Consider the following 21,335-nt stretch of genomic DNA (forward strand, 5'->3'; position numbering starts at 1 on the left):
TTACAAATTAGACAACATAATATGCGGTTACGACTCTCAAATTTAATAAGGATAAATATTATTCAATTATTGGAAATAGAAGATGTAAAATCACAATTTTTCACTGAATTCACTTACTTAACTTGGGTGAAAAAAGAAAAAAATTATTTTTTCTTTATTTGTAAGCAAAGAAAAAAGATTTGGAAGTTGATCGGACATTTTCACATAACTATGCTGGCGTGGTAAATGTAATAATTTTGATTAATTAATTATCAAGTTCATTTTTGGGATCACACTCAACAAATGTGAAGAGGATGACTTCTATCACGAGACTGAATTTCTAAACATATCTTTTTAAGTTATACCTGGTTGGAAATCACTGAGGTGTGAGTTATATAATACAATATTTTAGAAATAGATGAAGTTTCAAATGTATTATTTTTCTAAATAATATCCCCATTGTTTGCTTAGATTGTATTGAATTTAATATTTAATCATCAAGTATTATTAGGCACAAAATAGATAGATCATTAAATAAATAACATAAAGATATTTAAATAAAGTTATTATTTGGGTGGTTATATATATTGTAGTTTTATGTCATGTAGAAATAATAATATATTATACATAAATATATTAATATATAAATCTAACAATGTGGAGCAAAATAAAAAAAAACTATTATCATTGTTTAAATATACTATATTTAATCAATGACATTATTAAAAAAACAATATCTTTATCATATCAATAGATTTAAGATAATTTCATAAGTTTATACTTTTCTATTACAAATTACTCTTTTAAAGTGTTTGCTAACAGGCAATGATACAAAAAAAAAATATTTAAATAAATGGTTGGGAACTAAAAATATATAAAAATTATGCAATTTGTGGATAAATTTTAGTCTGATTTTTGTAATGTTTTAATTACAGTTTCTTCAAATTCAACTTTTTTATTAATTCGAACATATTCAATTCCTTCAAAAGCTTTTGATACAATCCAGTGAGGTACTTTTTTCTGGAGAAGATTGAAGTGAGCTTTCCATTCCTCTAAAATAATAATATAATTGTTACTTTTACAAGATATTATAAAATTAAGGAATATTTATCAATTACGGTCTGTCATAGTTTCAGGATAACTCTGCTTTAATTGATCGATGACTTTTTTGACTGGCATAATATTTCTTTGAAGCTGTACAAAATAGGTACGCATACTTCTCGCAATAGCTGGTAATCTATTCATCATTCTATCTTCATCTAATTGACCCACTGACCGTATCATCAATTCTTTAGCTTTTTCTGCTTGCTTTTCTTGAATCTTTACATACATATGAGTATAAAATAAAAAGAGTCAAATAATATCAAAAAATTACCTTTAGTAAAAATGATTTAGGAATTCCCTTAAGTGCTTCTTTTAATGCATTTTTTGAGTCCGTTGAGGGAAATTTTTTTTCAGTTATAATTTTATTTTCATTGTTAATTGTTTTAAGAGTCCGATTCAAACGATTATTGTAAGCAAATAATGCATGGGACTTATCTAAAAACAAATTAAAATCATAATTAAGGCATTAGGAATATAATTTATACCATAATGCAAATATTTTTTTTAAGCATATATCCAATATTACCCAATAAATCTTTTGCAGTTTCTATTTTTGGTTTGTTAATTTCAATTTTGGGTAACGTAGAAGGAATTATATCTATTACGGTTTCAACATCAAACTCAGGATGCCATCTAGTTATTTTATTTTTGTCAATCACAATGGGTGGAATTAATGTACTCAAATATTTCTGGAAATAAAAATAAAAGTTATTTTAAATTAAATTAGCTACTATTACAGTAAATTCATACTTCATGATGCCCCTTCACAATGTCAATTAGTGCATTAGAAAATATCTTCTTTCTCCGAATTGTTAGTTCAATTAAGTCAATGTCGACTTCATCCTTTGAGCCTAATTAATATCAAAATTAAATAATTTTAACATAAAACTAATTACTATAATACAATATTTACCATAATTTGGAACTATTACTAATTCATAACGGGATTTCTCTTTAGGTGATTTTACTAATAAAAACTTGAATAAATCTGGTACAACAGTTTTAATTTGTGCCAAGTGCATTTCAGTAAAATTTCTAAAAAATAAAATAAATTTTAACAATAAATTATAAGTTGTAAAAAGTAGTAAACAAAAAGTTAATTGAATGATTACTTTCTAGTCATGTGCTGCACACCACGTTTGAGCTTATTAAATGTTATTTTTTCTTTTCTAGTAAACATTATAGATGAAACAGTTTCCACAGCTTTGAATAATTCATCCAAAATACGGTACTTCAAAGGCAAAGGCAATGTCTTAGAATCAGCCAATGCAGCATATCGTTTTGATGGCGAAAAAGCCATAATAGATCCAACTTCATCTAATAATTTTCTAGGCGAAACATAATCAGTTGGCTGTATCATCTGAGTAGTCATGACTTTACTTGGGCTAACGATAGATTGGGCTGGGCTTAGAAATAAGGATGAAGGTTTAAGTTGAGATCTTTTTATAGGACTTGATACAACTTTTTTTGGGCTAGTATCAACCAAGAGATCAACAGATTTAAATGAGGATAAGTAATGACTTTTGGCAGCTTCTACCTTAGATTCAGCAGATTTAAGAGCAATTTGAGATTTATCTACTTCACTGATCAATTCTCGTATTTTTTCTCGGTTGTGCTTACGACGAATAATTTTGCGAAATTCACCCAAATTTAATTCCTAGAATTAATTAAATAAATAAGAACTTATAACAATTGTTCAGATAAAAAAATGTTATATTATTATCGTATTGTTAGATTTCTGACATGATCAACAGTTAAGGTTAACAAGATTATCTTAGTATCTTAAATGTGTATCATGTCAATATGTCATACACAAATATACTTATTATCAATTATGGGAATTATATTAGTATTAAAATAAATAAAATATGATGTGAATCTAATTGTTTACCAAAATATTAATCATATTGTGAAAATACAACTATACAAAAATAATACTGTATTGATAAACATACTTGACGTAATTTGGCTTTAGTTGATGGGGTTTGATCCGGAGTTGTAGCTCTCTCTGAACGAATTTCATGTTTATTTCCAGCCTCTATTTTCTCCAAAATGTTTTCAGAAACTTCATTATTGACAGCAGCAATTACATTATTTTGAACAATTGTTTTTGTTATACCGAAATCAACCTAAAAGAAATAAATGAAATAGGTAATAAATACAAAATGATAGGTACATAATACGCATTCTACTGAATAATAAATAATAGTATGTCTGAGACAATACTGAGACTTGTTATTCTTTTCAGTAATAAAATATAATTACAGTGGAAGTTTGACGAGTCAAAATTCAAGGGAAATACAATTTTTTGGAGGTATATTATAATGTAAAAATTATTTTGAAAAAAGTTAATTATGCGTTAGAATTTAAGTATAAAATGATTTTTTCATTTTGGTAATGTGTACAGTGTTGTTTCATTTTACATTAAATACAAGTAGAAAGGCATAATATATTATCAATTACCATGGTGGATTAGTTATTATTCTGTCTGTAATTTATTCAAAAGATAGTACAATTTTTATAATTGAAGGCTTGAAGGCTCTTCAGAATTGAATCCCAAAAGCCAAGTGTAATGAGAAGCGTTTTATGTTTTTTTTTGTTAAATTATTGAAAATGTTAACTTTTTTACATGTATTAGTAAAGTTATTAAAGTACGGTACCTATAAAATATTTTTTGCATTGTATGCTGCTGTTTTAATTTTAAAACAATTTTCAATGACCAACTGATTCCATGTCTTATTTATTTAAGGAATAAAACCATATTAATTAGATAAACCTAAAAAGTATCTAATAAAAATATAATGTAATTTAAAACGATAATTAAACTAATTTAATATCATATTACATAATATAGGCTTAGGCTTAACTATGGGCGCAAATCCATTAAAATTTCGGGGAGGTTAACATTTTTAACATCAATGTGAGTCAGAGGGGGGGGCTCCGATTCCACACAACTAAAAATCAAATATTTTTGGAGGGGCTAAGCTCCCCTGAGATTTGTGCTTATGGCTTAAACTACAAGTAACGTAAGTTATTCCATGAATGTTATAACCACAGGATGTTAAGCCGTCTAGGATAAAAACAACATTTTTAACAGCACATATTAAATACCTAGCCAGATCCACTTGCTCGCTAGAATATATCGAAAACATCCTTCGAATTATTATGTAATACCACATTGGGAATGTCCATTAAACCGTAAAAACTTCAAATGGCTATAATATAAGAGCTTAGTTTTCACAAAATTCTAATTTCATCATTGTTTTCACTTCTCATCACACAATAATACATTTGTTTGCAGAAAAAAGTAAAACCTTTAGTTTCATACCTAAAAAAATATAACTAAGAACCTAAATAACATCATAATATTATATTATGAATATTGAATAATAGATATAGGCATCTCTAAGTATAGACAAATATGTGAATAGATGCTATTAAAATATAATGATAACATCAGTATCGTTCTAATATGGCTAAGTTAGTACAGAGTAAGATTGAGCAGTTGACAAACCTTTTGTTTTTTAATTGTTTGCTGCACAGTACAATCAAATGATAATTGTCTAGTTGGTTTATGTATTCCAAATGAATTATTTACAAGTTCCTTTTTCTGAAAACCATCTTCGGTGGTGGGTCTTTTTCTACTCTTAATGAAACAATCCAATGTTTTTTGAGTATCCATGTTTCTTCAATAATAATTCAATTGAATTGTCAGTTAATCACAGTTGAGTGTTCGAGTGTTGACAAAATATACTTCGTGTACAGTATATTTCGATTTCGCTATACTGCTTCGGTCAGTAATTGTTAAACATCAATAACGGAAATTCCAATGGCGAATACCTATCGGTTATTGACGCTGAATACCGGTTTGGCGGTATAACCGTGGAACTTACATGTAAATAATAATAATGCAACAACAAGCAACAACAATTATAAACAAAAATTCGTAACAAGTTGAATTTACAAACTGCAGCAGCAGCAGCTGTTGACCGTTGGTGTCTGTGGTGGACAGTGGTGCCGTGGTGATTTTGTGGTGCACCGATGCACCATGCATTGGTGTTTACCTTTTACCCCACAGAGTATACCATTTACAGTTCACAGTTCAGCCAATAACTACAACAGTGTAGGCTTAATAATTATTATTGTATGATAGTATAGTTACCGGTTGCCGTTTCAAATTTTATTTACACACGTGTTTAGTCCATGGTTTAATCTACGACCAATGTGAACAGAAGTCAGCTGCTGCTGGTCGTAGCAGTTAATCGTTATCGTTAAACCGAACGTCGGGAAAACGTTATTTATGTTAATTTTAAATATTGAGCAGTGAGAACTACCGGGTTCGAGTCGTACCGACAAAAACAAATAAATTAAAAATACATCTTTTTAATAAATTATCATATTATACACATCGTAATATGTGTTTACTAAAGGTCGCCATTACTATGTGACCGCTCATTATTATATAATATTTGGCATTTTATATTAATTTTCAAATAAACACCACAGTGCCAATAGTGGTGCGAGTCGCTCAATTATTACGACTCGTCTGTACCTACCTGTTTGTTTCTTCTTCGTTTCTGGCATAATAGTCATTTCAAGTATGTATACGTTTCTATAAATATATTATCCCTAACTGTAGTCCACTCGTTAATTAACTTCTGTTTCTGGTGTACATTATTATGATGTTAATATGACTTGTGAATAAAAACTATGTCTCTAAATATTGATAATATACATAATATACTCTACACGAGTTGTGTCTGTACTAAATAATGTGTCTTTTTGGTTTGATGAAGTGTAACAAGTCTTGTTGATAGGTTTCTTCTTTGTTTGGGTAAACTAAGATTTGTTAAATGTTATGAAATCTTTTTTAAATGTGATTGCTTAGCTTTGCATTTATGCATGTCATAGTATCCAACCAATTTCCTGCATTGTAACAAATATATATGTATATATATATTTATTTCAATAAAATATTATGCAATACGTTATGTGGGAATCATGTATAAAACCAAAATATAAAAAACCCACAAAAATAACCAAATTTGTATATTTTGCTATTAAGTCTTGTTTTATTAGACATAAGTTCTAATTTCAAATTTAGATCAATAATCGAATGACCACCAGCAAACCAGTACAACTGATAAGCTGCTGACATATCTGGTTAAGTATACCATGAAATGAATTAGTGGACTTACCAAAATCTCAAGTTCCTTAAGTGCAGCTATTTATAATATGTAATTTGTATTCTTTAAATTAAAAGGTTATTATTTTGTAAACCATACTGAACTATAAACTTTTTATTTTTCATTTTTACACATATTATACCTGGTTCAGGATCTATATATACATGATATATCTAAAATAGAAAATATACAAAACAGAAACTAAACTTTTTAAAAACCTCTTCATAAACTTATCAGAAGTTTCTCTACTTTTAAGTATCACTAAAAAAAAAGACACCTATACAAAATAAAATCATTTTATAATTAATTAAATAAAACTTTAGATAAATATAAATTGTATTATTATAAAAAAATTACAACTTTTATAGTTTTATTGATCTGAATTTGTAATTAGAACTATTGTCTAAATATGGCATGATACCAAATGACAATTTTGATTTTAATTTTTTCATGTTTTTATTATCTGTTTTCTATCACGATATAATTAACTAGTATACAACTAAATCACTCTTTTTGAGTATGTTTTAAAAGTAACTTTTTTTTCATCCCTAGAATTATGGCAGCTAATGAGTCAGTTAACTGCTCAATGGAAGCACTTATTGACTGGAGTACTCCTGAAGTTGTGAAAAATAAAAGTTACATTGGAAATTATATTAACAATCCATTTGATATACTTGAGTTGCAAGCAGCCAATATGGATCCTTTTGATTTAGTCCCTGAACAAACTCCATTAAGAGGAGATCCGCCGTGCGGTAACATATTAAGTCCTCTTTGGGAATCAAAAGTCAGTAGGCGAATTCAAAAAAGTGTATCATTAACAGATATTCATGGAGTTGCAAAACTTTTGGAAAAAAATTACATGGATCAAGACAAAGATGATTTTGTGAAGAACCAATCAAAAGATGATTGTGCTACAACAGAATGTGTTAGCACAACAATTAGCGATCAGTCAATCGATAATAATGTCTTAGTTCATATAGGTGAAAACCAAACAGAAAATCAAGAGCCATCAATAAAATTGGTTTTTGTACCAGATCAGAATGAGGTGGATATAGAAAAAAATTCTTATTGTAACGAACAGGAAAAGAAACAAATTAGAGAGCAGACACGACAACGAATTGGAATTCTCATTGAAAAAGAGAAAAAAAATTACGAAGAATGTTATTCAAGGAAGTCATTATTTTGTACACCAAAACGTAGTAACACAGAGTCAAATTTAAATAAATATCTAAATTCAAGCGTGTTAAATAGAGGATTCATAGGGAGTTTTAATTTAAATTCCAATAGTATTAATAAAACACCTGTAAGTAACAAAAACTTAAAATGTTTGTTTGTACTAGTCTTTTAAAAATCAATAATAAACTAAAAATAATTTGAATACTACGTTTTAGGATAATACTATTGACATAAATGAAAACATTACGTCAAATGATAATGTGGAATTTCCATTCAATGAACTAAACTCTTTTGATCTTAATTCTTTAAAACCTGAATGGGTAGTGGATAATTTCAGTGATAGTGATGGATCTAGTGATATTTCATTGGTGAGTGAACACAAGTAGAAGTAATTTGTCTAATATTTTTTAATCATGTATCTGTAATCTGTTGAAGGTAAATTCTGTGACAGAAATTAAACCGACTGACGATAATCATCAAGTTGATGTCAAGTTGAAAACTCTCAATCGCTTAGGTACTGAATGGTTTTAATCAAAATAATTATATATTACCTTTGGACAATATGTTTTAGTTTACTACATCAATCAAGTTTTTATTTAATAACAATTTGGTTGTACTCTGTTTTTATTCTTATTCTATATGTTTTAGGAATTGTCGAATCAAAACCAAATGGAAGTCAAACTGTTTTGAAGTCCATGCAAAATAAAAGGCTCCAAAGCAAAGGTCCATTTATAGCCAATGTCCCGGTTAAACACATGGTGCAAAATTTTAAGGATGTAGAAAAGAAAGATGTCAGTCACGGTTCTGTTAGTCCACGTAAAGTATGTCCATATGTGTTTATGAAAAATACATTTTTGAATATGCATAAATATTGTTAACACATTTTATATTTTCTTGGTTAAAATGTATCATCAATATTCTGTATGCATGTATATTGTATATAGTTTGTTCTACCAACTTACTGGTTTAGAATAGGACAATATTGTATCATCATATATTAAGCATAACAAATCAAAAAAATAAATATTATATTGGAAACAATTTTTCGTTTTGTACTATAGATGAAGCCTATAGCCTCTTCTACACCAACAGCATTAGATATTGCTACTCTAGCTAAAACTCCTTCAACTGCAGAGTCTTCTATTAAATCAAGGTATGCACATTGTAATATGTAATAACTAATAACTAATCACTAAAGGGCGAATTATTAGGTTCTTAAAAGTTTAAAATATGACTAAGTATGCTTTAAAAAAAACCTTGAAATATTCTCTTTTGAAATATTCTCTTAATAATCGTCAAACTGGTAAAATATGCTGAGAATATGCTTTATTTTTACTTCAAATAATTTAAAAACCTGTGTACCAGTTACATATATTATTTTTATTTATATATTATGTAAAATATGTAATATAAATTAATATTATACTTTAAAGCTTTATAATATTTACATTTGCCATTCATTGATTGTACACCATGTAATAACATGACTAAACTTGAAAATAATTATTGCATACCTTTTTTTTGGTAAATTATTTAAATTCAGCCATACTTAAACCAGCCAAACTAATTAAAAAATGTCCAATTCAACTATGGAACAATTTCAATTGTTTTTATTTTTAAATTGAAAACATTTTTTTTGTGTGTGGCAAAATATTTCAACTCGAGAAATGAACAAATAATACATTATATTCTTAGGTATGAAGTATAGGCTGTATATTCTTTAAACTTTAAATTTTGCTGTAATCTGTAAAATAATTTTTTTTGTATGAGTTCTGTACTGAATAAGTTGTCCAGATTATCCAACAAATATATTTCAAAACCTAAAAATCCGCTCTCTAGTAATAACTAATGTATTAAAAATTGTATTCAAATTTCCAACGTATTATATTTTATTTTATTGAAGATGGATCTCGATACATTTAGATGTGAAAATTTTACTGAATATATAAATACATTAAACTAGTGTTACATATTAATCACACTATGTATTTTGATAACAATGGTGGTCAATTAAATTGTTTCGTATTTTCTATAGGAGTAGTTTATCACGGCGTTCAATGCCCAATTCTGGAAGCCCAGGAACACCATTAAATGTTACGAAGTGTATTAAAAAGAATTCAACTAATGTAAGAATGATTTGTTTATTGTTTTATTTAGATTTATTCATAATAATAATTATTTAAATTGTAGACTACAGTTGTTTTGTTTGGCAAAGCTAATGAAAGAAATTCTGAAATATTGCGATCGTTTAAATTAAACAAATCAAAGGTAAGAATTCCATTTTAACCATAATATAATGTTGTTCATTATTTACCTTAATATTTTAATAATTGATTTTAGTCCGAAAGTAAAATTGGGATGATACCAAAACCTAATGTAATGAATACAACTAAAATAAGTGTAAGTGTTGATACCTAATGCCAAGTATTGAATTTTTTTAATTTCATACCTATGTTCAATATTTGCTTGTATTGTGCATTTTCATAATATATTATTTAACATTTATGTCTAGGGCTTGCCAGTTTCAAAACGGTTTACTATGTCATTCAAAGGGAAAGAAAATGTACAAACTCAGTAAATTAGTATGTTAGACATTGTAATTTTATGTGAACATTTGTGCACATAATATTAAATTTTTTTTTAAAAGTCATGTTAAGTTATATTTTATAAATAGATAATTGTACTAATGTTTTTTATTATTATTATGTGATTTGTTAACAGCCATTGAAGCAAACACTTTTCTTTTTATACATAAAACACTTAATTTTTAAGGTCTGATGTTTTATAAACATATCATACATTTATTTTCTATTATTATTATTATTATTTAGAAAAAATCAGAATAAAATATTTGTTTTGTAAACTATTAGTTTGTATTTTATCGAGTTGAGTTAGTTCCCTATTATTCATATACATGGGTTACATATTCTCGTAAAACATTTATTTATATAAAACTGAATTTTAAAACCCATGTAAATATTTGCAATGCCCCTCCTCCCCACATAGTACCATGCTAACGACCTTAGTAAATGAAACCTTAATCCAAAAAAAAAAAATAATTAAATAAGAAGTATTCTCAACACGAACAGTGTTTTCGTGCATACTGCGTTGTATAAAAATAAAATTATACTTGTGAAGTCACCTTGAGCTTATTGTTGGTTCCATATGTATTTGCCAATTTACAGAATATGAGCAGTTCTATTATTCCCTTTACTATGTATTCCATTGTGCCTGTCTATAATGGACGCTTTAGATGGTCCCTTAATTATCTGTTAAAATAAATTGATGTTGCTGTACTGAGGAGAGTTTGTAACTACAGGACCCCATTAGATAACGGACCTTGCTTATAGAAGCATATCAAAATTATTTCAATTACTCAAATAACCTTTCCATGCGTCTAGAATAAATGATATAGGTACAGTTATGTGAATTATGAATGATGTAAATAGTTGAAAAATTGAATACAGTTAACTCTCGTTATGTCGAAATTCAAGGGGAACATAAACAATTTAAGATTCCTATTTAATTGTATAGTAATGGAAATAATTTTCAAGGGGACTTCAGTGGAGTTTGAGGTTACAAAAGAATTGAGATGTCGATGTTGGTACACAATAAGAATCTACTGAATACTATTTGATAAACTGAACAAATTATGTTGAAAAAATATTTATTAAAGAAAGTAAAATTAATAGCTAAATATCATATTTGTTTATTTTTAAATAATATTTAGTTTTTTACAACGGTGGTTGTGTCAATCGTTTGTAATCAACTTTTTCCAAGTGCACCAGTGGCTTCAGTTGTTCAGCAAACACACGCATATCTTCGGCAATAGCATCTTGATTACTGGGTGCCAATACGCTCAACTCTACTAGGTATGACTGGGATATTGGATCGACACTCTCCGGAGCAGGTTTACCTACTACCATCATCTGTAAAAAAATATTGAATATTAAGTAATAATTAATATGGTTTAAATATAAAATTAATATCACCAACTTTAAATATTTTAGACACTGTAATCTTCATTCTGCCTTTACGAAACATATAGCCGCGTAAAATGTATTCAAAATCCATGCGAAATCCCATTTCTGTGAGGAAGTCTACTATTGTTGGTGTAGTAGCTACATCAATACTGTTTCGTAGGATCGTCGGTCTAGATTTATCTCCTGAAAACTGGCCGATATTAAATGTCTATAGGTAGAAAGTTTTGATATAAAAGACTTTAAACTTAACATTTTGTTAACAAGGTTTTATCTATAGGTATATATAATGCACATGAATTTTACCTAGTTCGGGCTGTCCTATGTAACGAAGCTGGTATGGCATGTCTAAATAGTCTATCGCTCTCCTGACTCTCAGCGTGAGCGGTTGGGGTGTTACACTTCCTAAAAGAAATATGACATCGAGAATAATTTGGGATAGCCATGAAGTATGAGATTGAAGAGACGAAAAATAACATTACTTATGCTAAAACACATTTCGTGGTCGTGGAATGTCTCCGGTCCGGAATCAACATTATCACAAAGGCCTCGCAACCTGTGCAACAGAACCTCAACAGCTGAGTCCAGAACGCTGCCTTGTAACAAATATTCTTGATTTGGGACAATGTTGTTCTTCATAGCAGCGGTCAAGCTGTCCATTGCTGGGATGGGCGCTTCCTATAAAAAGAATTTTTGAGTTATTCAAATGTTCATTTTTTGTAATAAAAAGTATAGACAACAATTTATATTATCATAACACTTACTTTAATAGCTTCCATATCAAGTGACGTTTTAATTGTATTCGTTAAAGAGACAATCGGTTATAAACTTAAGACGTCGGCATACTAGAATTCTGGTTTAATATTCAGCTTCAGCATTAACATATTTCATCAAGATTCAATCTCAAACATTAATTATCACATAACACTTACCTGTTGTTCGGTGCTTACTGCTTATGTAGCTTCACTATGAATTAACAGATTCTTACTCCATCCCTATGATTGTGTTGATTTTAGATTACAGTTATTCACAACTCAGTACAATTTAGTGCTTACAAGCATTGAACATATTTTGAACTATATAAAAATATTTAAATCTAAAAACCATAATACTATTACTTAAAATATTATATTATATTATTACATTGAAGCATTGCACTAAATTCAATATTTACAAGCAAGTCAGAATAATAATTTAAGTAAGTGGTACGATAAGATACTATAAACAAAACTTGGAAAGTAACTCCATTCAAGATAGTACTATCATAAATCGTGGAAGGTACAAAACAAAATAAGATTTTTATCATTTTTTTTCGGCGTTTTAGGTTATCGGTCGTGAACTCGTATCTTTAGGATTGAGCGAAAACTTTTAACTCATAGAACCGACAAACGAAGTGCTGAATTGTGTAAACTACTCACGGCTTTTTAAATAGATTTTAGTTTTTTTACTATCTTCTGAGTACTGAGCATTTATAAATACCACGTAACAAACATATTCAAATGTAAGTAAAATTACGATGGACTACATGTTCATATTACCTATATTTTATTCACAACTTAATTGAATATTCCAGATTAGACTACAGTTTTATTTGGAAAAATAGAATAGTGCTTAGTTTTAAATTTTTCTGTGATCTAAAAAATTTAGGCAGAAATGTAGAAGTTTATTTCATCATCAAAAACATATTTTTAGTATAAGTCTTTAAAGTCAGATTTAATGTATTCAACGTTCCTTCTACACTCCTATATTATGCATCTAAAATGATTTAATTAGTGATTGAACTAGATTGAATCGTTGATAATGTGAACCCCTACTTTTACATTCATTTTTTAAGTCTAATGTTATAATGTACATATTGTTATGAATTGTTAATTTTAAGCAAATTTTTTATTTATTTGATCAAAAAGCTAAATTAGTAACTATTAGAATAAAAAAAATATGTAATTGTTGTAATGCAATCAACCATCATTCTAGTCATGTTTGTCGGTATTATTTTCAAACCTTCAGTAAACAATTACTAACATGCACTCAATCAACAATTAAAAATTATTTAATATTATTGTGTTAAAGTTAAGTACGATGAGAGCGTATCGATTGTTGAAAAAACTGATGCCATCCAGTGGTGGTGGCGATGATTTTGAAAAGGCGAAAAAGTCCATACGCTTGGCCAGATATGGCTGTGCAAATAGGCCTTTTTACCACATTGTAGTTGTGCTTGTAAGTATAACAATTTTGAACTCTGAAAACTTTGTTAACATTATTATAATATTTTTGCCATAGCAACGACGTGATTGTAGAGCCCATCCAATTGAGCAGCTCGGTACGTATGATCCTATGGAAAACCATAATGGAGAAAAACTAGTCAGCTTCAATTTGGAAAGGATCAAATACTGGATGGCTAAAAAAGCACGTTTGACCAATCCAGTCGCCGAATTATTAGGTATGGGTATGGGAATTAAATTACAAAGAGAGAAGTTATAAAATGCATAAACACTTTTTGAGATTAATATGTAGTATATTCCAATAATATTGAAGTATATACAAATGAAATGAGATGACACTTATGTTTATACACTATTTATGTAGTAATAAATCTTAAAGTTTTTAATTTTTTTTTTATGAAAAATAAATTGTTCAATTATCATAGGTAATATTGTACTAAATTTGAAACTATAACCAATATTAATAATTCAGATAACTACACAGGAATAATATAATATAATTGATTTATAAAGAGCCTTTGAATAATTACTGTACATTTTTCGTTTATACTTACTTACTACTTAGTCAACACATATAACTAGAGCTCAGATTTTTATGCAATTTTATAGTTTTCATTTTTACATTCTTGGATTTTGGTCAGTCATTTTTACGAATCATAATAATTTGAAATTATAGCAAATTTGTTTCTTGTTTATTTCTGTATATTTGTAACCTATGATTATTGCATATTTGTGTACATTTTGAAAATTCATAAATACATTACATTATTTACTTTTGGAACAGACTTGTTAAAAAGGAAGTAAAATAATATTTTATCAAGTTGGAAATTCAGAAACAAATGTTTTTGCACTAAATAGTAATTGAAATAAAGATTAGTTCATTAAATTGATTCCCTAATTTTAAGTTATTTAATTTTTTTTTAAATCATCTACATACCTCTTAAATTTATTAACTAATAATAATAATTATCAGATCAAAATGTTGAATTTTTTCACCATATTACCTAATTAAAATGTTTGATATTTGTATATTTTCACTATTTTGACTGCATATTATATGAAATATTTTGATACATTTCAGTCCATAAAAATCCAAACTCTACTCTTAACTATTGCATATGCACATTAAAATGTTAGGTTAAAAGAAATTATAATAATGTTACTAAAAATACTAATCTTTTGATGAATAAAATAGACATTCAACACCCCATAAGGATTCTTTAATTTTTTTATCTTGATGAATGTAAGATGTTTGTTTTCAATTTATCAATTATTATTTTTGAATTAAAAATACTGTATTGTTTTCAGGTTTATCTGGATTTTTACCTATACACCCTCATACTTATATGACAGCTTGGAGAAATAGGCAAAAAAGTAAAACAGAGAGTGAACAGAGCGAGACTGCGACCAATTAATGAATATTTAATGTTATATAATATTTGTTTTCTGGTTATTTTTGAATAGTTGAACTGCCATAATGCTTTTAGTATTATAGCAAGTAAGTACATTTGTGCAAAAAAAAATATTTATAACAAATTGTGTACATATATTCTGTTGTTGATGTGTAATAAATTTCAGTAAATGTAAACAAAATACAATTTCAAAACAAACAAGTAATAATAATAATTGTATTAGTTTTGATTCCAAATGTGTTTTTTTTTTATTCTTACATGTAGGTGTATGTTAATTATTAATAGTTGCTTTTAAATTATTATTTTAAAAACAGGTATTATATTTATTGCTTGTGGCCCTGGTGTGGCATGGTGGTTGGCCGCAGTCACCAATGTGTACTGTTAGTAAGCATCATCCAATGTTGCTAGTTCCTGGATGGTAACCTATTCGAGTTTCTAGTGACAAATTCTCACCCTACATATATATGTGTTTCTCAACCAACTTTAACCCCCCTACAAAATAATAATGCCCATAGTTGCTGATGTTTAAGATCAATAAAAAAATAAACAAATAAATAAATATATTTACTAACCTAATATAATAGTAGTATGATATTTTAAAACTTCTGTCCTGCTTTAAATACAAAGGTAGCACTTAACAAATGTTATGGTTTTTATGGAAATAAATATTAATAAATATGAACAAGTTAGTGGATAAAATAAATAATAATAAAAAAACTTAAAACGTTTATTTAAATAATACCGAGTGCAGCTCAGTAATCAAAAGACATATCCTTGTCGTTGTAAAGGTGATGATCGTCGGGATTGTTTTCCATCGCCCGGCCCAGTGTGCTGACAAAGGACTTGGCTCTCGATGACAGATACCGATCAACTTGGCCTAGAATTGTCATGAACTGTATCATCTTCTCTAGGTCAGAGTTGACCTTTTCCGCCCTTTCCTCCTCCGACCTATGTGATTCCTCCAAGCGCATGTGGTTGGATCGCGTCCTGGGTGGTTGATATGTATCCATTAAAGCGGGTAGGCGTCCGTTGCGTGACAAATGGTTGTTACCTGAAATAGCATATTACGTTTAGGATGTTGAGCCGATTAAACGTCAGGCATTTTAAATAAAACGATATTTATCTAAAAGTCCATAAAATTATGAACAATTGCTTACAATCTATAAACAGTCGATGCGAGATTCACTAAAGTCTATTTATAGGGTCCTATTATAGGTTACCTATCTTATATAATTATTCAGAGACCATACACTGATCAAATAATAATTTAATATTTATATGATTGTATATTTAATTAACGGGCCGTTGTATTATGTACCTATTGATATTTAATAGGCTGGTAAAGATATTCAATTTTTTTTCTTTAATATCGTTCAAGAATCAAATATTAGGTCACTATTAATGTGGTATAGACCTAGTATGACTAGGTGCCAACGGTTAAACTAAAACTTAGTTTAATAACTAAATAAATAGGTCTCCTGCAGTACACTCTCCTCTACGGATCTACTCCAATATGCTTAGATATTGAACGCGACTTTGTAAATAGTAGAATATTCGCCATACGCTCGTCATAAATATTCAGTTAATTTAGGATCGATCACGGCTGGACATCCGCCTGCTGCGGTATACCTACCTAGCTCAGGTGGTATTATTTTTTTCGGATTTTCGATTGTGCTAAGAAAATCGTCATAAATATAATTGCAGTATGGCAATGGTGGTTTTGTTTGAATTAAAATTAGCTAAAAATCACGTAGGTACCTCTTGTTTAACATATTAATGTATAAACTATTAATCATATTATTGTGCTGTCAGCAAGCGCAATACTTAGGTATGTCATATTAAACAAAAACGCCATGGCACCTACGTCGTAAATGTGCCGGATCGGCGGAAATCCACGTACGGTGTCCGATTTACATTTTCTATAAACAAGACGAGTAGGTGCAGTAAATGATTACAATTAGACATAAATTATATTATTTGGTATAGTAGGTTCCCACAATACCACTAGAAGTTATATTATAACTCATATTTTAGTGTCGATGTATACGATGATGTACCTACTCATTTTATTAGGAGGGAATAGGCGCTTACCGTAGGGTGCTATAATGATAGGAATTTATTCATTTATTTAGGAACTCGTACGAATCTTAATAGGTACCTAGGTCATTCGTTAAATGGGTAAAGACTAAAAAGTAGTGACTACAACGGCGTATTCTGGAGTTGCTAGTGCAAAGTTAAGAGGTATCTACTATCTACCTAGTAAATATACTGTGAATAGGTGCACATGTAAAAAGCTTGGGTATTTCTTCTTTAAAGAAACTCAGAAATTTTAAATAGGTACTATGAATATACCTACTGATGAAGCCTGCAATATACCTATAGTGCTCATAATACTTAGAAGTAAAAAATGATAATATGCTGCTTGGGTGCCTAGGTAGGTAGTATACAGTATACTAGTATAGTAGTATGTAGTACCTGAAATAGTATTATAAAAATAATAATGCTCTATAATAGCTTAAATTTTTTAGATTTTTTTCAAACAACATTGAACGACATATCAACTTTAGGTATATATACATATTATACGACTTAGCTGACTTAGGTTCACTTAAAAAATAACTGTCATGTATTATCGCATTTTTCGGACTTTCGAATAAAAACGATTTCTTTCAGAGAAAGATAAAACGATTATGTTGGTGCAGCACATACCTGTATTGGTTAGTTTGAGCCACGGTTTGCTGTCGGGTCCACTGACTGGAAGCTTCTTGTACATGGTTGACGTCTTGGGCAGCTTTCCCACTTCCGGAAAGCCCCTGGCCCTGGAAGACGGGGTCGGGTGATAAAACGTCCCGATCGGGGAAACGATGTTTTCGCCGTGGGACATGGTTGCGGTTGGCGAAGCGATGACCACCGACTGCGACAAGGCCGAACCGAAAACAAACAAAAAAAAATCGCTAACAGTATAAGCATTAAGAAATATTATCATTGTTACATATTTAAAAGAAACCCCAAAACACGCGATCGCCGACGAATTGAAATGTAGACATATTACAAATGCTTATTGTACTACTAATGCGATGTCTAAACAGCAACCCGCGGACATATTGATGCATCCGGAATTTGGGGTGGCAGCTCTGCGGTTTATAAATAGGTACCTGTATCGGGGGGGGGGGGGCGAGTGTGAAACGCGACCCTCGGGTCTGACTTTTGACCCCGGAAAGTCTACAAAAACGGCGCCCAAGTGTCATATCGGCGAGCGGACGACCCACCATTTTGGGTGTATTTTAATAGCTATAGTATAGGTACCTGGACGGCGACGTAAAACACGATCACTCTGTAAACCATCGTGAAGAGTACAACACTGTGCCCTGCACGTTGGAAGGCGCCCGCTTTTTAAATGTTTTCGCGACGAGGTTTCGAATTTTTTTCTTCCGCACCGGGTTCTTCTAAACAAATTTAGGTGGGCAAGCATACACGGTTTACTCGCCTTACCCGCCCCGCTGTCGTTATTTTTCGTTTGGCCCACCATTTTTCATGTGCGTGCAAATATCTGCGTGTATATGTGCTAGCTGTGGTATATAATATGATATCATATTTTATAATATTATACGATCACGCGTGACTATATATGTGAGCACCTACTACGTGTATAGAAATAATAATAATATAATATAATTTGTAAGTATATTATTTTTTTAAGCATTATGTTTTAAAAATCTTAGCGTCGGCTACACATGAGCGCATGACAGTGACGACATCAACAACGAAAATAATAATAATAATAACAATTATCATATAATGCACAGTAATAACAACAACAATTACGCATATACTGTTTGAGATGTTATTATAATTATTATTACATGCAGCAATAATAATATTCAACACAGCAAATGAGATAATTTTTAAGTAGGTAATAGTGGAAAGCGTCAAGTTGTACAATTAAAACTCTTTGAATTAAAATTAAATTTTAAATTATAGTGAAGTATACTTAAAACAATTGTTTAATAATTTGATTAGCAATAGGTATCCAAGTTCGTCAACATTTAAACTTCAGATGCTCATAAAGTCATAAAAATATTTGTGCAATTACAATCAGATTTTGTTTATAATTTTTATAAGAAATATGTACGTGTAACTTTATATTTTGGAATTACGTTTCAAATCTTAGGTTTATGACGTATGAATACTACATAGATTTTAACAGCAAGATAATTCGAACATTTATGTTATTTTAAAATTTTTTTATTGACATTTTATTGAAAAAAAACATTTTAAAAGTTTGCAGCAAGACTAAGTAAAAAAAATTATCTAGTACAGTATTTACGAATACCTATTGTAATTTGTAGCACAATTATATTATGTTTTTCAAATCACAGGCGCTCAGCAACGAGAACATCAAAAGTATCGAAATATCGGCTGGGGTAAATTAATGACATCAGCGCCTCTCGTCCTTAGCAGATGCCCCCGCCTTGGCTTCAATCGCAACGACCGCCGTCGTGGCGAGGCCAAGACACAATTATCATAACCACGGTCTACGCCAGTTCCAAGACTTTAAAATCCCGATGTTTCCGTATTTCTGGTCAGCACCAAGATCCAGTCCGCACCGCGGTAACAACTGTTACCGTGGTCTTGGTAGTGTCACTGCCACCAAGAGGAACCACCAACAGCTGTTCAGCGAATCGATCCCGAAGAAAACGCGAAAGATCGTCATCGATGGGCCTGGTAGACATGAGTACATGACGTCTCTCAGTCATTTATCAGACCTATAATGCTCATTATGTTGGCGTTTATTCATTATTGGTAGACATTGACAATAAGCGACGGCTTTTTGTATCCGAATTCCACACGTCATAACACTTCTGAACGAAACACGAGTTGCTCCTATATCAGTATGATTTTGGGTGGTTTTTTAATATGTACACAATAATTTGATTAGTATAGGCACCTGATTTTATTTAAATATATTTTTGAATATTCTTATGAATATCTACGTATATAAATATAGTAGCACAAAACGCATAAATAAAAATATAATATACATTTAATTCAGAATAGGTTACATAATATTTTAGAATAATATTGTCATAAACCTAATTTATAATTTTTAGGTAATGTGAATATTATATAGTATATATAAGTATGGAACATCTACAAATCACAATAATATTATAATATCTTCTTTCAGTTCATCGGGATCCGAAAATATCCATCAAAGTTCACTATTATTCACTCCTATTAACTTGCACACTAAGTCTTATTATATGCCACGGGATATATTATTATGAATATGAATAAATACATCTATTTTATTTATTCTGTAATTTTATTATTATTGTATCGGATCATTTAAACCAATAATTTTGTTAATAGTTCCAGTTAATTAACGATACTCTCACTGTAACCCGCCATTGTTTTATAATAAGCAATTAATGTAACCCTAAAAAGCTCGTACCGAGGGCGCTCACGAATTGCCTTCCGTACATTTTTTTCAAAAGGTTACTCGAATTTTCTTCCGACTCAAAAATATTATTCACTGAAATTGTCTCATATTTTAAGTAGTGGTACCATCATTGTACTGGGATCGCCTCTGATAGCTATAATTAATCGATTTATAACCTTACATTATAGGAAATATTAATAAATTGAATAATAATTTATTGTCAGTTAATGTGTTAAACGTTAATAAATAATATATACATTGTATGAACATTTTAGTAAATATAGTGTTTAAAAAATTTAAAAAAATATCAATACATATTTAAATTAATTTAGATGAAATATAATTCTGTTATACGCAGTCAAAAATGTAAGTTTGTAAATAATTATAAGTTTATTTATATGTTGTATCTTATATCAGTTTTCTAGGCTTGAATTAATTAGCCAATACTTTTAAATATTGTAATTTTGAAACTTCATTTGTTTTTCAAAATAACATTTTTAAACACTACGGATATTGGTATAATAACTACAGTACATGTACAACTATCGATATATTAATTAATAATCTAGGTATGCTATAGGATGCAATTCGAGAAGACAATTTGGGTATACTCGAATTGCCTCCGAAAACACTCAGAGGCAATTCGAGTGCTACCCGTAACGTACCCCACCATTTCAATTATCAATATATATAGGTAAAATACTGTGCCTCTTCTGCCTTCACTTAGGAATAAAATGACTAATTAGAAAAATCATTTATCATTTATAATTCTGTATAATAATTATTAAAATATGTATTTAACAATTAACAAATCAAATTTTACATTCTTTAAA

At 29.4% G+C, this 21,335-nt stretch overlaps 6 protein-coding genes across 8 annotated transcripts; 3 read left to right on the forward strand and 3 right to left on the reverse strand.

The window, feature by feature from the left end:
- Positions 1–735: 735 nt before the first annotated feature.
- Positions 736–5,062, reverse strand: LOC111030367 (DNA replication factor Cdt1-like). The gene is made up of 9 exons (XM_022309806.1): positions 4,598–5,062; positions 3,039–3,212; positions 2,196–2,740; positions 1,997–2,118; positions 1,834–1,934; positions 1,610–1,772; positions 1,355–1,518; positions 1,098–1,299; positions 736–1,031 (listed from the first exon to the last, which is right to left on the reverse strand). The coding sequence occupies exons 1-9, from the start codon at positions 4,763–4,765 to the stop codon at positions 883–885; spliced, it is 1,788 nt and encodes a 595-aa protein (XP_022165498.1). The 5' UTR covers positions 4,766–5,062; the 3' UTR covers positions 736–882.
- A 175-nt stretch (positions 5,063–5,237) lies between these two features.
- Positions 5,238–10,087, forward strand: LOC111030368. The gene is made up of 10 exons (XM_022309807.1): positions 5,238–5,681; positions 6,822–7,572; positions 7,661–7,813; positions 7,881–7,959; positions 8,094–8,266; positions 8,507–8,598; positions 9,481–9,571; positions 9,636–9,713; positions 9,786–9,845; positions 9,958–10,087. Exons 2-10 carry the CDS (start codon positions 6,826–6,828, stop codon positions 10,021–10,023), a joined length of 1,539 nt encoding a protein of 512 aa, XP_022165499.1. The 5' UTR covers positions 5,238–5,681; positions 6,822–6,825; the 3' UTR covers positions 10,024–10,087.
- A 1,046-nt stretch (positions 10,088–11,133) lies between these two features.
- LOC111030369 (mediator of RNA polymerase II transcription subunit 18) lies at positions 11,134–12,603 on the reverse strand. Of its 2 annotated transcripts, none has more exons than XM_022309810.1 (6): positions 12,358–12,603; positions 12,190–12,278; positions 11,908–12,103; positions 11,732–11,830; positions 11,442–11,611; positions 11,134–11,374 (listed from the first exon to the last, which is right to left on the reverse strand). In XM_022309810.1, the coding sequence occupies exons 2-6, from the start codon at positions 12,202–12,204 to the stop codon at positions 11,180–11,182; spliced, it is 675 nt and encodes a 224-aa protein (XP_022165502.1). In that variant the 5' UTR covers positions 12,205–12,278; positions 12,358–12,603; the 3' UTR covers positions 11,134–11,179. The 2 variants fall into 2 exon arrangements, with proteins under 2 accessions (XP_022165502.1, XP_022165501.1); XM_022309809.1 differs by having other exon boundaries at positions 12,190–12,294; positions 12,358–12,598.
- A 133-nt stretch (positions 12,604–12,736) lies between these two features.
- Positions 12,737–15,190, forward strand: LOC111030371 (probable 28S ribosomal protein S16, mitochondrial). The gene is made up of 4 exons (XM_022309813.1): positions 12,737–12,926; positions 13,496–13,642; positions 13,706–13,865; positions 14,956–15,190. The coding sequence occupies exons 2-4, from the start codon at positions 13,505–13,507 to the stop codon at positions 15,060–15,062; spliced, it is 405 nt and encodes a 134-aa protein (XP_022165505.1). The 5' UTR covers positions 12,737–12,926; positions 13,496–13,504; the 3' UTR covers positions 15,063–15,190.
- A 412-nt stretch (positions 15,191–15,602) lies between these two features.
- On the reverse strand, positions 15,603–18,625 carry LOC111030370. Of its 2 annotated transcripts, none has more exons than XM_022309811.1 (3): positions 18,366–18,625; positions 17,769–17,973; positions 15,603–16,110 (listed from the first exon to the last, which is right to left on the reverse strand). In XM_022309811.1, exons 1-3 carry the CDS (start codon positions 18,402–18,404, stop codon positions 15,812–15,814), a joined length of 543 nt encoding a protein of 180 aa, XP_022165503.1. In that variant the 5' UTR covers positions 18,405–18,625; the 3' UTR covers positions 15,603–15,811. The 2 variants fall into 2 exon arrangements, with proteins under 2 accessions (XP_022165503.1, XP_022165504.1); XM_022309812.1 differs by lacking the exon at positions 18,366–18,625 and adding an exon at positions 18,052–18,200.
- An 870-nt stretch (positions 18,626–19,495) lies between these two features.
- Positions 19,496–20,048, forward strand: LOC111030379 (the record flags this gene model as incomplete). The annotated part of the gene is made up of 1 exon (XM_022309831.1): positions 19,496–20,048. A coding segment is annotated over one exon (336 nt), but the record flags the coding sequence as incomplete, so codon positions are not given.
- Between the last annotated feature and the right edge of the window lie 1,287 nt (positions 20,049–21,335).

This window comes from Myzus persicae, unplaced genomic scaffold (assembly GCF_001856785.1).
Source record: "Myzus persicae strain clone G006 unplaced genomic scaffold, MPER_G0061.0, whole genome shotgun sequence".
Classification (NCBI taxonomy): domain Eukaryota; kingdom Metazoa; phylum Arthropoda; class Insecta; order Hemiptera; family Aphididae; genus Myzus; species Myzus persicae.

Coding starts and splice junctions, on each gene's coding strand:
- LOC111030367 (XM_022309806.1), bottom strand. CDS start 4,765: ATGGATACTCAAAAAACATTGGATTGTTTCATTAAGAGTAGAAAAAGA. Junction 3,213..4,597: donor AAACAATTAAAAAACAAAAG/GTTTGTCAACTG, acceptor TATTTCTTTTAG/GTTGATTTCGGTATAACAAA. Junction 1,032..1,097: donor TCCTGAAACTATGACAGACC/GTAATTGATAAA, acceptor TTATTATTTTAG/AGGAATGGAAAGCTCACTTC.
- LOC111030370 (XM_022309811.1), bottom strand. CDS start 18,404: ATGGTTTACAGAGTGATCGTGTTTTACGTCGCCGTCCAG. Junction 17,974..18,365: donor TGTTTTACGTCGCCGTCCAG/GTACCTATACTA, acceptor GCCTTGTCGCAG/TCGGTGGTCATCGCTTCGCC. Junction 16,111..17,768: donor GCTCAAACTAACCAATACAG/GTATGTGCTGCA, acceptor ATGCTATTTCAG/GTAACAACCATTTGTCACGC.
- LOC111030371 (XM_022309813.1), top strand. CDS start 13,505: ATGAGAGCGTATCGATTGTTGAAAAAACTGATGCCATCCAGTGGTGGT. Junction 13,643..13,705: donor ACCACATTGTAGTTGTGCTT/GTAAGTATAACA, acceptor TTTTTGCCATAG/CAACGACGTGATTGTAGAGC. Junction 13,866..14,955: donor TCCAGTCGCCGAATTATTAG/GTATGGGTATGG, acceptor TATTGTTTTCAG/GTTTATCTGGATTTTTACCT.
- LOC111030368 (XM_022309807.1), top strand. CDS start 6,826: ATGGCAGCTAATGAGTCAGTTAACTGCTCAATGGAAGCACTTATTGAC. Junction 7,814..7,880: donor GATCTAGTGATATTTCATTG/GTGAGTGAACAC, acceptor AATCTGTTGAAG/GTAAATTCTGTGACAGAAAT. Junction 8,267..8,506: donor GTTCTGTTAGTCCACGTAAA/GTATGTCCATAT, acceptor TTTGTACTATAG/ATGAAGCCTATAGCCTCTTC.
- LOC111030369 (XM_022309810.1), bottom strand. Junction 11,831..11,907: donor CGAAATGTGTTTTAGCATAA/GTAATGTTATTT, acceptor TATTTCTTTTAG/GAAGTGTAACACCCCAACCG. Junction 11,375..11,441: donor CAGTGTCTAAAATATTTAAA/GTTGGTGATATT, acceptor ATTTTTTTACAG/ATGATGGTAGTAGGTAAACC.